At 38.3% G+C, this 16,765-nt stretch overlaps 1 protein-coding gene across 6 annotated transcripts in view; it reads right to left on the bottom strand.

Moving 5' to 3' along the window:
- Positions 1-12,632, bottom strand: part of LOC106057786 (uncharacterized) — a 144,034-nt gene extending 131,402 nt beyond the window's left edge. For all 6 annotated transcript variants that reach the window (XM_056044953.1, XM_056044952.1, XM_056044951.1 and 3 more), the window contains exon 1: positions 12,611-12,632. In XM_056044953.1, the coding sequence (XP_055900928.1) occupies positions 12,611-12,617 (7 nt within the window). In that variant the 5' untranslated portion in view covers positions 12,618-12,632. The remainder of the gene's footprint in view (positions 1-12,610) is intronic.
- Between the last annotated feature and the right edge of the window lie 4,133 nt (positions 12,633-16,765).

Here is a 16,765-nt window from a genome sequence, read left to right as displayed (position 1 = left end):
TCTATTCCACTCCCACGACTCTTAATTTTGAGTGGGGGGGCGAACCAATTTTTTTTTGCAGAAATCACAGTTTGGTTACATAATTAGTCACATAACTATAAGATAAACAAGATTACAAAAAAAAAATCTCACAGGTGGCCCCCGTCGAAGTCGGATCCCTGTCGGATCTGCATATTCGCAAATAATATTCAAGAAGTGATTTAATTTTGATGTAAAATGTTTTACATGTTTCGGATGTTCCTTCAGAGTTGAAGATAATTACTTCCTAGTCCAAACCTCCCGCAGAACGACGGGGGATGGGAGCGGGCAGGGTTTGAACCCTGGACCATCCATAAATCTGAACGACAGTCTAGCGCGAAAACCGCACGACCAGGCAGCCATCCGATGGTCAAAAGTAATAATGTTTCAAAGATTCATTTGCCGTAAATTTAAATTAAATAAAAAAAATAGTAGATTAGTTTTAGTATATTAAAACATTACAATATTGATCAAAACGTTTGGAAATGAAAATCTACACTTTTTTTTTACACTTTAAGTATAGAAATTGAAATTCTACATCTTAATCTAGTCTATTTTAGTCTAAACTAGATATACAAATTCTAGATATAGACTCTAAAATAATTTTAATTAGAATATAAATCCAGATCTAGATATACTGTAATAAAAATCTAGATCTAGTTTAAAAAATCTAGATTAGATCTAAATCAAGATATCATTCCTTTTTTAAACGCGAGTCACATAACGAGGCTTAATAAACATTACTATACCGAGTTCTTTTTTCATTTCATTTCAAGAATTAATTCCATATAACGTCAGAGGAAAAAAAAAACTACGTCACACGGCCTAGCTAGACTAAAAATCGCCTTCATCGATACGAGCCATTTATCCGAGTGTTCATTGACTTTGGTGCACCGAGTGCGTTCTTTAAGCATTTCATTTAACCCTTAAAGTGCTGAGCTGTTTTAAAATAAGTGCATTCAACATGAAATTACAATAAATAAACTACCACACGCGTTTTAAGGGTTAAAGAATTCATTCCATATGACGTCAAAGGAAAAAAAAACACTACGTCACACGGCCTAGCTAGAATAAAAATCGCCTTCATCATTACGAGCCATTTATCGAGTGTTCATAGACATTGGTGCACCGAGTGCGTTCTTTTAGCATTTCTTTTAAAGAATTCATTCCATATGACGTCAAAGGAAAAAAAAAACACTACGTCACACGGCTTAGTTAGACTAAAATATGTTTTTATTAATACAAGCACTTTTTCGAGCGTTAATAGACATTGGTGCACCGAGTGCGTTCTTTTAATATTACATTTAAAGAGTCCATTCATATGACGTCAAAGAAAAAAAATTCCATTACCTCACAATAGGCTAGTACCGGTACCATAAAAAAAATGTCTTTATTTACACGAGATATTTAACGAGGGTTCATAGACATTGGTGCACTGAGTTCTAATAGAATTTATTTAAAAAGGATCAAAGCCGCATTGTTTTTGCGTTTTGTCTGTCAGTCGGTCTGTCCGTCATCTTGATATAAAAAAACAACAACTAAAAGTTATTAAAAATTGATTAACCTTTATTCTACGTTTCAAAACATCGCAATAATTTTTAGGTATGAACACAATTGAAAAGTTTATATAATAGATTGTTCCGGATGTTTGTATAAATAGTAAAAGAAAAAGAGAATTTCAGATAAATGAAATACCGTTAATTAAATTTTTTGGATGGTCTCGTATAAAAATTAGATGTACTACAGCCATGTGGAGAGATTTTCATACCTTACTTTGGTGTTTGGATTCTGTTTTCCTTCAAAATCGGAACATAATATTAACGATAATTATAATGTTTTAGGTAGAAAGTTAAATGTACTGTAAGAGAGTAGTGAGTTAAAATATTTTTCATAAAAATCCGTAAAAACATTATTTCGTAAATGAGAAGATTATTTGTTCAAACAATTATTTGGCGTTAGTAGATTTTTAAATAAATTCGGAAATTTCTGGCGACGATTTATAAAAAACAAAATCCGGAACTTTCTTTATCGATTACAAAACTTCTATGTTATGTTTTAGCAAAAAAATTAAATGTCTAAAAAGTAATTTTCAGTAATCAATTCTAGTAAATTACTTTTTTTTAAAGCCCTGAACAACCTATTGTCGATATTTTTAAAATTTGTTTAAAGATGAAAATACGAAACAATTTGATATTGATAACCAAATTATAGTGACGCATTGTCAAATAATATAAGTATAATATTAGTAAATTATGTGATTTCAAACAATCATTAGGCATAATTCATGTTTTATAAAACAATATCCGGAACATTTTTACACTTAATGAAATATAAGTCAGTATAGAGATTTTGATTTAGCATTAATATGCTATTTACATAAAAACGGAACAACATATTATTGATAATGTGTTTTTGCAACGTTTAAGCATGGAAATTGAATGTAATATAAATTAGAAGAGCAAACAAACATTTGTTGGGGTTGATTAGTTTTGCACAAAAAAATCCGGAACAATCAATTTTTAGATACTTAAAACTATTGAGATGTTACGGGAGGAACATTAAAGTGTAAATCAGATTTTTAATAGCTTTTAGAGTTCTATTTTTTTTAATCTTATCGTGACGGACAGACCGACCAACAGACAAAACGCACAAAAATAATCTTCTTTTATTCGGATGGGGGCACTAAAGAAAAAATAAATAAAATCTGATTTTTTAAAAAAGTTTAAGAAATTGGTTTAGCACCTGGTCATGTAGCGACGTTACGCTACTGCACGAAAATCGCTGTATAAATAGTCTATTAAAAAAAAATTGCGTGATATTTACATACAAAATGCATTATTAGCCTTTATAGAAACAGAAATGTTTTCTTTTAATTTTAGCAGCTAGTTGACCAGAAAAAAACATCGTTAACTATTATTTATATTTGTTGTAAACATTTCCTGTACATTTTAAAAATATATTTGACTTAGTGATACTGAAAATACACAGAAATTGTCCATCTTTGTTAGCATATTGTAACATTGCCTCCCTTACATTTACGTAATTGTTTTTGAATTGGTGTATTTTTATGAAAAAATCGCTTGCATAATTAATTTTATAAATTAAATGGTTTGCTTTTAGAAAACCAAAAGTAGCCGTTGCACCTAAACTTTTCTAGCCGCATTTAATGATGAAATAATATTTTTCATATCTCTTCTAGTTTTCGAGATCTGAGTGTGACAGACGGACAGACGGACAGACGGACATTTCGCACAAACCTAATAGCGGCTTTTTCCCCTTACGGGGGCCGCTAAAAATACATGTTGATATTTTAACTATCATAATATTAGGGTTAGAGTTTACTGGGCGTTAAGGTTAAGGTTTAGACAAAAATCCCCCCCCCCCAACAAAAGTTCTGGATCCGCTGGTGGCTGTACTACGACCATTTTTAGCGGCCACCGAAAGGGGAAAAGACGCTATTAGTTTTGTGTGGTCTGTCTGTCCGTCCGTCCCGTTTAGATCTCAGAAACTAGAAGAGAAAATGAAAATCGGACATCATGATATTTTAGAAATTAGATCATTCAAAGTCTGATGCAATGGCTACTTTTTTCTTTTCCGAAAGTGAACCCTTTAAGTTTTAAAATTATATATGCAAGGAGATTTTCCAAAAAAAAAAAATATGGAGTCGAAATCAAGGTTCGTGGGGTTGGATTTTAGCTTGACTATATACTGCTTTGCAACCTTTTTCATTCTTATGTCCATGGAGAGTTCTCCAGCCTCCACGTGGAGATATGGGATTAGTGATGTACGAAACGCCCCGAGACAGAAACGCAGGTGAGCATTTTGTATGGGCTCCAGCATTTTTAGATAAGATTTCCTAATTGCTCCATATATTATGGATCCGTAGTCAAACTGGGATCGGATTAGATTCCAATATAGAATCAGCAAGGTATCTCTATCAGCTCTCTAGTCCGTACTCTGAGTATGTTTAATGACTTTTAGCATTTCTTCTTAACGTTCCTTACTGTGGGGGAGAAAATTAAATTTCAAATCTGGGGTGAGGCCTAAAAATTTTGTAGTTTTAACAACGGGGATCTTCTTTTGTGTAAAAATACTTCAGGGTCTGGGTTGATTCCCCTTAAATTACAAAAATGCATGCTAACTGTTTTGGAGCTCGAAAATTTGAAACCTGTGTCGTTTGCCCAATTTTGAATTCTATTTAAACATAATTGTAATTTTCTTTCTAAAGTATTCATGTTATTGCCATGTGTAAAAATGACAAAGTCATAAACATACAGAGAGCATTCTATGCCAGGGGACAGAGCCTTTATAATACTGTTTACTTTTATGTTAAACAGGGTTACTGAGAGAATGCTGCCCTGGGGTACACCCATTTCCTGATCATAAGTTTCAGAAGCGGAGTTGCCCACTCGAACCTAAAATTTCAGGTCCATTAGGAATTCCCTCACAAAGCAGGGAAGGTGTCCCTTAAGCCCCATAAGCTCCAGGTCACGAAGAATGCCATGTTTCCAGGTTGTAACAAAGGCCTTTTCTATATCGAAAAATAGAGCTACTAGATGTTCTTGTCTAAGACATGTGTGACAAGTCAAAAGCTTGCCGTCACAGTCACTCAAATTTATCACAGCATTAATTATTATTTATCATTATTTATTCATTTTATTTTAGTTATTTCCCCGTCCTATCCCCATTTCCTTCACCCGCCCCACCTTTTCCTCGTCGCACTAGACTTGGCGGCTTTTCACTTGTCTTCCCTTGACCGGGGTAAAGATAAACACAATCTCTTTTGGGATTAGCCGGATGTCTGATAGCCGCAGTTGACACCACCTACCACCTTGGGTGGAATGCAACCAATTTCCCCCCCCCTTTCTCCCACGTCTCTCTTTGATCTAGGAGATCACTCTGACCAACACGCCTATTGACCTTTCCAAGGTGCGACTCTTGTCAAACTTCACCCACGTGTAAGATAAATCTTAAGCCTAGGACATTTCCTGTTTCCGCCCACATTTTCCAGGCCTATATATAAGGTAAATTAAATCAAGCCAGACCCTCTCGTTTTCTCATTCGAGCTGAGCTATCGAGTCTAGAATGCTTCATTTATTCTTTCTCTTAGAGGAATACCTGGTGCCTCCCTCAGGTGTCTGCCTATTTACCAGCCTATTTGCTATTTATCGGATCACTCACCTGCCTATTTATTTGGCTTTATCTGCCTATTTTTCGGATCACTTGCCTATTTGCTATTGAGTATCGTCTACCGCCTACGTGGATCTACTCAACTCTACTACTTGGCGCTATCGGCTCTACTGCTTGCCTATTCGACAGCCCACCTGTCAACTTATTAGGTACGACGTCCCTATAGACCCAGAGTCTGTGCGATACGAAATAGCTACGCCAAACCCTCTGCAACTCACTGGACATATCCTGCTCACTACGCTGCCCACGGCAGATCCGCTCTGCCCGCAGTACACTTGTGCCCACGGTAGCCGGCCACCCGCCCTACTGTGCCCACTACCGATACTAGAACTTGGGATTGAGACTCCACAAGAACTATATCACCGGCGTCCCTCTACCCGCTAGAGCGCCACCTCCAGCTGCAGAACCTCAAGCCAGGACACAGCCAGCTGCGACATCAACAGGACAACCAGCTAAGTTCAGAAGACAAAGTGACATACTCTCTTATTAATTGCAAGAGTGATGATAAAAATAAAGTATTGATTAGAGATAGATACAATCCCTCCCCCTTTTTATTCTTATATGTAAATATTTGTGTAAATAAATATTCTTCATTTTTAACTTTGTATCTTTCTTTCATTGCTTGTCTCGTTGCGTGCCTGCTCCCGATTTATAAGTTGACAGGTTGGTGTGTGATAGCTTTAAAAATAATTATCCCCTAGACATAAAACGCGCCAAACAGACGTCACTTTCCCCAACCTGTCACAACATGCATTTCTGAAGAAAACTTCAAGCCTTACCAGTGGTCAGTTGTTGTAAGCCCCTGGTCAACCTCTAACTCAGTAGAGGTTGGGGTGTCTCGCTAAGTTCTCTGAGGAGAACTTGTGTCAGACATTAAGTTTCCGGGTTCTCCCGGAGCGTAGGTTTTGTTATGCTGCTCAGTCTCCATGCTGCTCATCAGTGAGCACAGAGAACCTATTCTTTATCATGACAACAGGGCTTTCTTTTCTGTTCGAAGGTGTATTTTGTGGCGTTGTTTTCTTCTGCGTTGGATTAGGAGGGGGTCAATGTGTCCGTCTGTGTGGCTAAGGATTTCCCTATCTTTACCACAGCCTGGGTGTGGGTCTTTGTCAAGCCGAATCGGCCCTTGGGTAGGGACAATACAGCCGATTTCGCCTGGCTGAAGGTACATCCATTTCTTACCTTGTACTCCTGCACGGCAACCTCCTGTTTCCACACGGGCAGTCCTTGGAGTAAGCTGAGTGGCCACCGTGACAGTTTTGGCATTTGAGCTGGGCTGTGCAGCCCTTGTTCTCATGACCCTCTCCAGCACATCTGGCACACACAGTGTTCCTCTTGCAGACAGCCGCGCGTGTCCATAACCATGGCACCTGAAGCACCTTATGGGGTTAGGTATGTAGGGCCTCACTGGAACTCGTAGGTATCCTGCCTTCACATACTCTGGCGGTGTCCTAGTTCCTAATGTGAGGATAATAGTGGCTGTTTTGACCTCCTCACCATCAATGCGCCTGGTAATGCGCCGGGCATGGGTGACTCCTTCAATGCCCTCCACTATTTCCTTCTCGGAACATTCCAGTAGGTCTCTAGAGCTGATTACACCTCTGCTGGTGTTCAGACTCTTGTGTGGCATGACTTCCACTTGGAGATCACAGAGTCTTCTGCATCTTAAAAGCCCATCAGAGTGTGTCTTGCCATCTACTTCTACAAGAAGTTCCATTGATTTTTGTAGCTTAGACACACTCTTGGGCTCTCCCACTACTGACTTGAGTCCCTTATAGATAAGGAAAGGGCTCAGCTTTGTCAGGCTTTTCCCCTCCTCTGTGCACCTGACCACCAAAAATGATGGCCAGGTGGTACAGCTTTTTGTGGCCTCCTCCTTTTTTGCCTCAATACGGCGTCTCTTGCCTAGACTTAAATCTGGGGCAAGTTGTTAGTTGGGTTTTTTGAGCTCCAAAAGTGCTAAGGAAAGAGGAGCGCAGTTTAACGTCATGTCTCGGAACGCATTGTCTGTTGTATCGGGCATTCAGGGTCGAATCTTGCATTACCTTGTTAATAATGGAGATAGAGGGCGAAATAATTTTTTTGTCGATTTTATTATAATTAACTGTCAGATGTAAATAGAACAGTTTTACTTTTTAACTTAACCTCTATAAGGTAATTTAAACTTATAAATTCAGTAATATTCCTTAATTACGGTTACCATGGACGATTTTAAAGCACGTTCGATTGATGAATTAATTGAGCAGGCTCAGATGATAGGGATTGAGGGTAAGAAATTAAGAGAGAGTGTTTTGAATCAACAAAGACTAGATTTAGAGAGACTAACTCTAGAAATGGAAATAAAGGTAATAGAAGCAGAGGAAAGGAACCAAATAAGGGAGGTGGAGGACAAAAAGTTGGAAAGAGAACTGGAAATTAAACTGTCCATACAGGGGGATGGGCCCTATAAAGTAGAAATGGACAGTTCTGATCTAAATTTTAATATTGTAGAAGGAAACAGAACATATAAAATGAGTAGTCTTACTGAATATAATGACAAAGCCGATGATGCTGCTGTCATCAGAAAGAAAAAAAAAAGAGATTGAAAATGTCTTATTGACTAACAAGGAACTAAATGATTGGCAATATATTGTTAATAAAATCAGTGAGATAGTAGATAAGGGAGAGGAAATTGAAAATGTCTTTTTAACTAACAAGGAACTAAATAATTGTTTTATTGGGTGACTTCTGTTTACCCGAGGTTTGTAGACCGAAAGAGGAGGCAGCGTATGCAAATTTGTTTACCACGTTCTGAAGATCATGTTCATTGTGAGCTAGCAAGGCGCAATCATCGGCATAGAGAAGCTCCGTTATGACTATCTCCTTTGTTTTTGTATGGGATAGTAGACGTCGAAGATTGAGCACATTGCGTCTGAACGAAACCGGATGTAGATGCCTTCGAGCAATCGCTGCCTCATTTGACCCAGCATTACGCCAAAGAAGATAGCGAATAGAGTAGGAGCAAGTACACCGCCCTGCTTCACGCCATTTTCTATTGGGAAGTGATCAGAAAGGGCACCATTGTGTCTGATCTGGCCTTTTTGTCCCACATGACACTGCTTGATAGGAACGTAGGTGGGCATCCCAGCCTAGCCAAAATCCTCCACAAACCATCGCGACTGACCGTGTCGAAAGCCTTGGTGAGGTCCACAAAGGCAGCGTATAGGTTTAGGTTCTGCTCTTTGCATTTTTCTTGTAATTGTTGCAGAACAAATAGCGTGTCAGATGTACCTCAACTGGCTCTGAAACAACAATGGCTTTCAGTAATGACCACGTCCACTAAAGAGTGGGTTAGTCGGTCGAGCAACGCTCGAGCAAAGTCTTACCTGCTACTGACAGAAGTGTAATGCCTCGATAGTTGGAGCAGTTAACTTGTCACCCTTTTTGTATAGGGATATGACTACGGAATCTCGAAGTTCAGGTGGGACCACGCACTTCTCCCACATCTACCAGCATAGAGCATATGTATATAAATATGTTTATGTATGTATGTGTATATATATATATTATATACATTCGAATGACTGTTATTTGACTGATAGTTGATGTCATTATTTGTGCTCTGTCGAATATTAAATTATCATTGTTATTTCATGGATAGTTGAAGTTGAAGTATATTTAGTAATAATTGTTCTTAATTGTAAGTAACCCCTAACAAGCCAAAGCAAAGCTAAGCAAGGAACCCAACAGCAAGCCTTTTCATTCTGATGTCCATGAGGCGTTCTCCAGCCTCCACGTGGAGACTTGAGATTAGTGATGTACGAAAATAATAATAATAATAATATTGTTGACAAATGCCGAAAATGTGGAAATGTGGGTGAGTCAATTGTGCACATAATGGCGAGATGTTCAGCCCTATCGGAATCTGCCTACCTAGGTCGCCATAACCAAGTCGCAAAGCTAATACACCAACACCTGGCTTTGACACACAATTTGATCGGTAAGGATACTCCTCCATACTACAAATACTCACCACAAGAGGTTCTTGAGTCTACGGATTATCTACTGTACTGGGATAGGCCTACTTTGACTGACAAAACGGTAGATTTTAATCGCCCTGATTTGCTGCTCATCGATAAAAAAGAAAAAGCCGCTAAAATTATTGACATCGCCGTACCACTATCTCATAATTTAAAAAAAAAACTGAGCTGGAAAAACAACGAAATATGGGAACCTTGGCTTGGAGATTAAGCGTTTATGGAAATGATCTAAAATAACAATATACCCCATTGTCATATCAACCGAGGGAATAATAACAACTGACCTCACAGATACCTTCAAGGCCCTTGTCATTCCTAGGAATATTCTCGTTGCCTGTCAGAGGGCGGTACTGCTGCAGACCTGCCACATCACCAGAAAATTCCTCGGTGGAAACTGATAAAGGGACTACGATGAATTTTGTTTTCCTTTAACGAAACTCGACCCTGGCTTCGCCAGAGAATGAATACTCGCTCTTTTATAATAATGTTACGAATCTCACTATCCAGGCTCTCTGCAAACTGCACCATACACCACCAACTTAAAGAACTTGACAACTCAGGGCTCCAAAATAACGTAAAGGTTTAATGTCCATAAATAACAGCCAATACTGTACAATTGGCAGCACGTAGAAAAGTACAAATAGCTCTCCGGTAACAAATATCTTTCCGTTAATAGCCGTACCGACGTACCAACTCTTGCACTAGCCTCCCCGTCTCGTTCCGGCTTGCACTGGGTTCAACAGTTCGGGACTGACTTCACACACTAGGCTCGTTGTGTCGGACTCGATCGCAGACCAAGATCAAGACGCCAGCCGTCTCAACTGTACTTGACAGTACTCCGCACTGAACCGTCGTAATGCTCTGTACAGAACCACACCGTTGAACTGTGCTGTAGTCGACCGTGTTCTGAGCCCCTGTCGTGAACCTCCTTTCTGAACCGTCTTGACTGCGACACTCCGCTCTTTATATAGGGTCCCTACTGGCCTTCTAGAACCGGACAGAACGTCGCTCGACCATTCTGGGTGACTACAAACCTCGTCACGGTTGACCACTTGTCTAGCGCTGGCCTGGGGCGATTTGCGTCGGCTGACTACACTCACACCACTACCCTCATCTGTGCTTCCACCAGGTTTATAACAATAATAATAATAATAATCTTTATTGTCCATATGGAAATTTGTCATACCGTTTGTGCATTACACCAAACAAAAAAACATTATAACTATAAGAAACCAAAGTGTACATTCATACCAGACTCACTCATAATTTACATGAGACAAAGTTTATACCAGATTGTTCTTATTTAATGATTTGATTGCCAGGGGAACAAAAGAGTGTTTGTGTCTGTTTGTCTTTGCTATCGGTGTCTTGAATCTCTTTTGTGATGGTAAAATCACAAAATCCTGACACAAAGGGTGATTCTTTATTTCGAGGATCTTGTTAGCTTTTTTATAGATGTTTTATAGATGTTTGTCTCAAACAACTGCCCAAATGGGGTTTGTTTTTTGCCAATAATTTTACCAGCAGCATTTTTCACGAGATGTACATTTTGTATGGGCTCCAGTATTTTAGGTACATAGTCTAACTTGGATCGGATCAGACTCCGATATAGCGGCAGCAAGGTATCTCTGTCAGCTCCCAAGTTCGTATTGCTGAGTACTCTGAGTATGTGGCATTTCTTCTTAAGTTCTTTTATATGAGGGAGAGAGTTAATTTTTGAATTTTGGGTAAGGCCCACAAATTGAGTAGTTTTAACAATAGGGATCTTCTTTTTGTCTAAAAATAAATCAGGATCTGGATGGATTCCCCTTAAATTACAAAAATGAATGCTAACATTTTTGGAGTCCGAAAAATTAAAACCATTAGCGTATGCCCAATTTCGAATTTAATTTTTACATAATTGTTTTCATGTTTTTGTCATATGTAAAAATGACAAAGTCATCAACATAAAGAGAGCACTCTATGCCAGTGGACAGAGCCTTTATAATGTTTATTTTTATATTAAACAAAGTTACAGAGAGCATGCTACCCTGGGGTACACCCATCTGCTGGTCATAAATGCCAGAAGTGGAGTTGCCCACTCGAACCTGAAATTTCCGGTCCTTTAGGAATTCCCTCACAAAGCAGGAAAGGTGTCCCCTAGGGCCATAAGCTCCAGGTCCCGTAGAATGCCATGTTTCCAGGTTGTACATAGCCTAACTTGGATCGGATCAGACTCCGATATAGTGGCAGCAAGGTATCTCTGTCAGCTCCCCTGTCCGTATTGCTGAGTAAGCCTTTTCTATATTAAAAAATAGATGTTCTCGTCTAATGAATGCATTCCTGATGAAAGATTCCAGCCTTACCATGTGGTCAGTTGTTGTCCGCACTTGCAGCAATCCGCACTGGTAGTTATAGCTTATTTTATTTCCCTCAAGGCGACAGACCAGTCTATTATTTATCATCCTTTCCATGGGTTTGCATGTGCAGCTTGTTAGTGCTATTGGGCGATAGTTAGCTAGGTCAGACCAATCTCTTCCCGGTTTAGTTATTGGTATAAATGTGGATTTCCTCCAGCTGTTTGGGAAAGCGCCTATTTGCCATACGCGATTATAGATTTTTAGCAGGGTTGCCAATGAGGGATTAAGAAGATGCCTGAGGAACTGATAATGGTTTTCATCTTTTCCTGGCGCTGTGTCATGTGATTTGTCCAGCGAATCCTTCAATTCTTAACCAGAAGAATGAATTTCCTAAGTAATAAAATGCAGACAAACTTTGGGTCCCGGGAATAATCTACAAACCTAACTGGGGGAGCTCACATCGTTCCGTCAGATTTCATTAGCTGACTAAGAGAGCAGGAGCGTTTTTTTTCTAGGTGGGCGTCAATTTTAAAATGTAAAACAGTTTCTGTAAAGTCTAAAATTCTTTAAACCCAAAAAAAGAAAACATGTTTAGTTGAAGCTAAGTCTATTGCTTATTTTAATAATAACGTCCCCTAGATTAACATAAAAATATTTTTTTTTAAATTTATTTAAAAGATGTGTAGTTCATCATTAGCTGACTATAATATGTTTAAAAAGCCATCAATAATTGATTGTTGTTTAGTTTCTGTAGGGAGGGGGGTGACACCTTGAGCTAACCGCACCGGGTAACACACACCATAGTGAGTCCACTGCCCGGGTTCTTCACAAGGTGTTCTTGAACGTACTATTTTTATTTACTCTTCAGTCATACTGTTAGACCATCTGGAGACTTTTATGTGTGAGACTTATGTTCAGTCATAGTGTTCTACCGTAAGTATGATATTTTTATTGATTTAAACCAGTACCGGACTGGCCAGATGGGCAACTAGCTAAATGCCCGGTGGGGCGGTATCCAAATGGAATAACAATAGTACAGCTTACCTTTCATAAAAATTAGGCAAGGGTGTTGTCAAAGAACTGGTAGAAGTAGTTGTCCCACAATTAGTCTCTGGCTGTGATGATTTATAGAGTGCTGATAAGCATGTTCTGGTAAACGAGCCCCTTCAAAGGCGTCCTTTAAGCTCAAAACAGTCTTTTCGAATGCTAATAAGCGAATTTCGAATAGCCTCTTCGCAGTGTTATGCAGAAGTCACCGCTTTGAGTTGCAGTCTTGGATAGAATTCTTAATTTCTGCGTGTAGGCCTCTATCATTTGACCTTGCTCTTGTTTACGATCTTATCTTAATTACCCTAACTATGCCTAACATTCTTCGGTTGTAAGTTATGTCCTATAGCCTCGATTGCTTCTGCGAATGTCTCTTTATCAAGTACCATTTCATACACGGCAAAACAAAACCAAAATAAAACAACAGTCTCGTAAGGCTTGAATACACTGAATGACAACACGGTACACACATTTAACGTTTTGTCAACACATTCTCAAGAACGACAACACATTTCGTAAATCATATTCATAACAGTAGAATTATGTTTTAGGGGTTGTTGACCGGGGTGGGGGACGGTGTAAGAAAAGTGATTCTAGAATGCTCAGACTAGAAGTACTTGTTTGTTTTTAGGAGCTCTATAGAATTCAATGTAACCATGATCCATGGGGGGGGGGGGGGGGTCAAAATATTATGTTAGTGTTGGATGCTCAGAATGCTATAATAAAATGACTTTGGTCGCACTATAAAGCTTTCCAATATTTCGATAAAGTCGAAAACTATTCAGAAATTGTATGTAGGACTATTTTCAGGTGAAAAGAAAATGATCTTTGGTATAAGTAGTGTTATAAAGTAAGCCGTGACAATTAGATTGACTATACAAAGAAAAATAAAGTTTTTAATGGGAGGGTAGGGTGAGGGAGAGAAAAGTGATATAAAAATCACAGTCTAGACATGAGTGTGTTTGCGAGTGCGTTTTAAAGCGGGGCTTTCCAAATAAGGACAAAAGGGGGTCTACAGTAAATTTCATTGAAAGTGCAAAAATAAGGGGGTACGACCAAAGGACCAAAGTATTATGTAAACATAACGATTTGTAGGATTTAACTTATTTTCTTTTTATAATTTGAAAACAATGTAACTTAAGTTATCCCAATGTGGCCAATGAGCAAGTAATTCTCTCCCAATATATATCAGCTGTCCGATTTCTGTGTCCACCCAGGTTTTAAGTTTTGTCCACTCCGAGTGTACGACCTGAATAGAATTATTGTAATTTTTAAAAATAAGGAAAAAAATACTTTAAAAATATCTCAATACATGACGTTGGTCCTTGTATGAACTCTCCTTTAGAGCAACTAGTTTTAAAATTCAAAATAAGTATTAAATAATAGAGTAAAAATCTAAAACTTTCTTTATATTGAAATTTCTTTGTGCTACAAAAGGAAAAATTTTTTTCTGCTAAAAAACATTTTCCTAAACCTTTTGAAGGAAACAGCTGATCAACACTCCCTTTAGTTTGTACACCTATACACTAAACAGCTAAGTAAGTGATAGCCGTCGCTATTTATCAACTATCCAATACAGTGTGTTTTTTTTTTGTGATTGTACGCACCGGTACCGCGTACCGGCACCTTTTTAAATGTGGGGAAAAAATTATTACATTTCTTGTATTTTAACGCTTATTAATCATTTATTCAATAACCAATCACATTTTCACCCTAAGATTTATACTCGAGAAATGCTATGAATACAGTAAACCAGTACTCCAACTCTATGTAGACTATAAAATGGCTTATGACATCATCAAAAGAAAATATCTATATTAAACACTACAGGATTTAGGAATACCAACAGAAATGATAAACAGCCAACTTCTACAATACCTTGCATATGCAGATGACGTTGCCTTATTGGGTAAACACACCTCTGACATTGCTAGAGCATTCACACAAATGGAAGAAGCATTTCGACCAGTAGCACTTGAAATAAATGACAGCGAAACCAAGAGTGTTCTAATGTCAAGAGAAAATCCGGAAAAAATAACAATATATTAAAACTAGCCGGATATTATCCGCGCTCCGCGGGCCTAAGTTTGGGTATTAATAAGCTAGTGGATAGGAGTTAGATCTAGATGAAACCCTAAAAGTCATCAAACCAAAACAAGCCCCGAGCCCAGATAAAATTTCTAATGACATGCTTCTTCACTTGGGTTCTCAAGCCAAAAGAAAACTGCTACAAATATTTAATGCTAGCTGGAAATCAGACAGAATCCCAAACATCTGGAAAAAAGCCATTATGATCCCTATACTAAAGCATGGCAAACAAAGAAATAAACTAGACAGCTATCGTCCTATCACCCTCACAAGCTGTACTTGCAAACTTATGGAAAGAGTGGTGAATAACAGACTCACCTGGATCCTTGATTCAAATAACCACTCACCGAAGCCCAGGTTGGCTTTAGAAAAGGAAGACCAACAGAAGATCAAATCGCCTTCATCACACAAGAAATAGAAGACGGCTTTCAAAGAAACCAACAACGATTGTGTGGGTCGACTTGGAAAAAGCATTTGAATCCACCATCATATATCTCACAGAATGTACAACTGGATAAAGTAATATTTAGATAATCGAAAAGCTTTAGTTTGCATGCAAGGGCAAAGAAGTAACACAGTGGGTATAAAAATGGCGTCCCCTAAAGAGGAGTCTTCTTTCCAACACTTATCATAATATTCATAAACGATCTAAATCAATACCTACCAAGAAAAATTAAAAGCAGCATGTATGCAAATGACCTTACCTTAATTAGCACAAAAGAATATGTAGGAACATCGAAATTTCGATTACAAGATGCTCTCAATAAACTCAATAAATGGGCCAAAGACTGGGGCATGTCCATCAACAAAAAAAAAAGACAACATCTACCACCTTCTCACTGTCAAAAAAACAACAAAGAATAAAATTAACTCAATAAATAAACTCAATAAATGGGCCAAAGACTGGGGCATGTCCATCAACAAAAAAAAAAGACAACATCTACCACCTTCTCACTGTCAAAAAAAAAACAACAAAGAATAAAATTAACATTAGATAAGGAAGCTTTAGTAAAAAAATGACAGCCCTACATATCTAGCAGTCACCTATGACCCGAGATTAACCTGGAAAAAACAAATAGATAAAAGGCATACAGAGACTATCTCATGAAAAAAGCCTAAACCAAACCAACCTAAGAAAAATAGACAAGGTCTAAGGATAATGACAGGAGCAATCAAAACAACACCCATAAGAGCTATGAAGGAAACAGCTGCCCTGGTCTGTCTAGATCAGAGTTTGGGGTCCCCTTGCATTTTGACTTTCGACACCATGAAACGAGATAATCTACTTCATAAATATATAATCCTACATTCACAATGGTTCAGTATGTCAGTAAAATAAACAAGAAATAATCTTTAAGAATCTTTTAAATGAATAATACCGTTGTTTATTGGCGAAATAATGCACAAGTGACAAACCTCAATTCATATCGTTTCACGTCGTTCTTTCCTGCAGCAAAGGCATCTATAACATCATCTACATCGATACTGTCTAGTATTTGTGACTCCACTGACATTAAAGCCATGCTGCTAAGCCTTTCTTGCGTCATTATGCTCCTGAGATAGTTTTTGATTAACTTGAGCTTTGAGAATGATCTCTCACGTGACGCAATGGAAGTGGCCTGAGTTAACAGTATTTGGATGGAGATTGCAAGGTTTGAGCACACGTAATTACCATATGAAGCCAGCTTTCTCAATATGTCAATAGATGATTGTGGCACTGGTTTGTTGATGAAAAGTGCTCGTGCATCAATGACATCATTGAACAAGCGATTTGCATGTATTTCATAAAACAACAAAAAGTAACACAGTTTTTCATCAGCGTGTCTTGGTTCTATGTAAGTGATAACTTCATCAACTTCTGCAAGAAATGTCAAAGATGCTAGGAAGCTTCCAGTATTGGTGAATTCAGTTTTTCGTTGTGACCACGCAAGCTTGAGTTTGTTTTTGCTAAGTACTTAATAGCTGCTGCTACACGCTTCACAGTATCTCTCCAATCACTAGCGGATCCAGAACTTTGGAGTGGGGGGGGGCGATTTTTTTCCAAACCCTAACCCTAACGCCAAG

The sequence above is a fragment of the Biomphalaria glabrata genome, chromosome 10 (genome assembly GCF_947242115.1).
Source record: "Biomphalaria glabrata chromosome 10, xgBioGlab47.1, whole genome shotgun sequence".
NCBI lineage: Eukaryota > Metazoa > Mollusca > Gastropoda > Planorbidae > Biomphalaria > Biomphalaria glabrata.
This window is presented reverse-complemented; position numbering and strand designations above follow the sequence as displayed.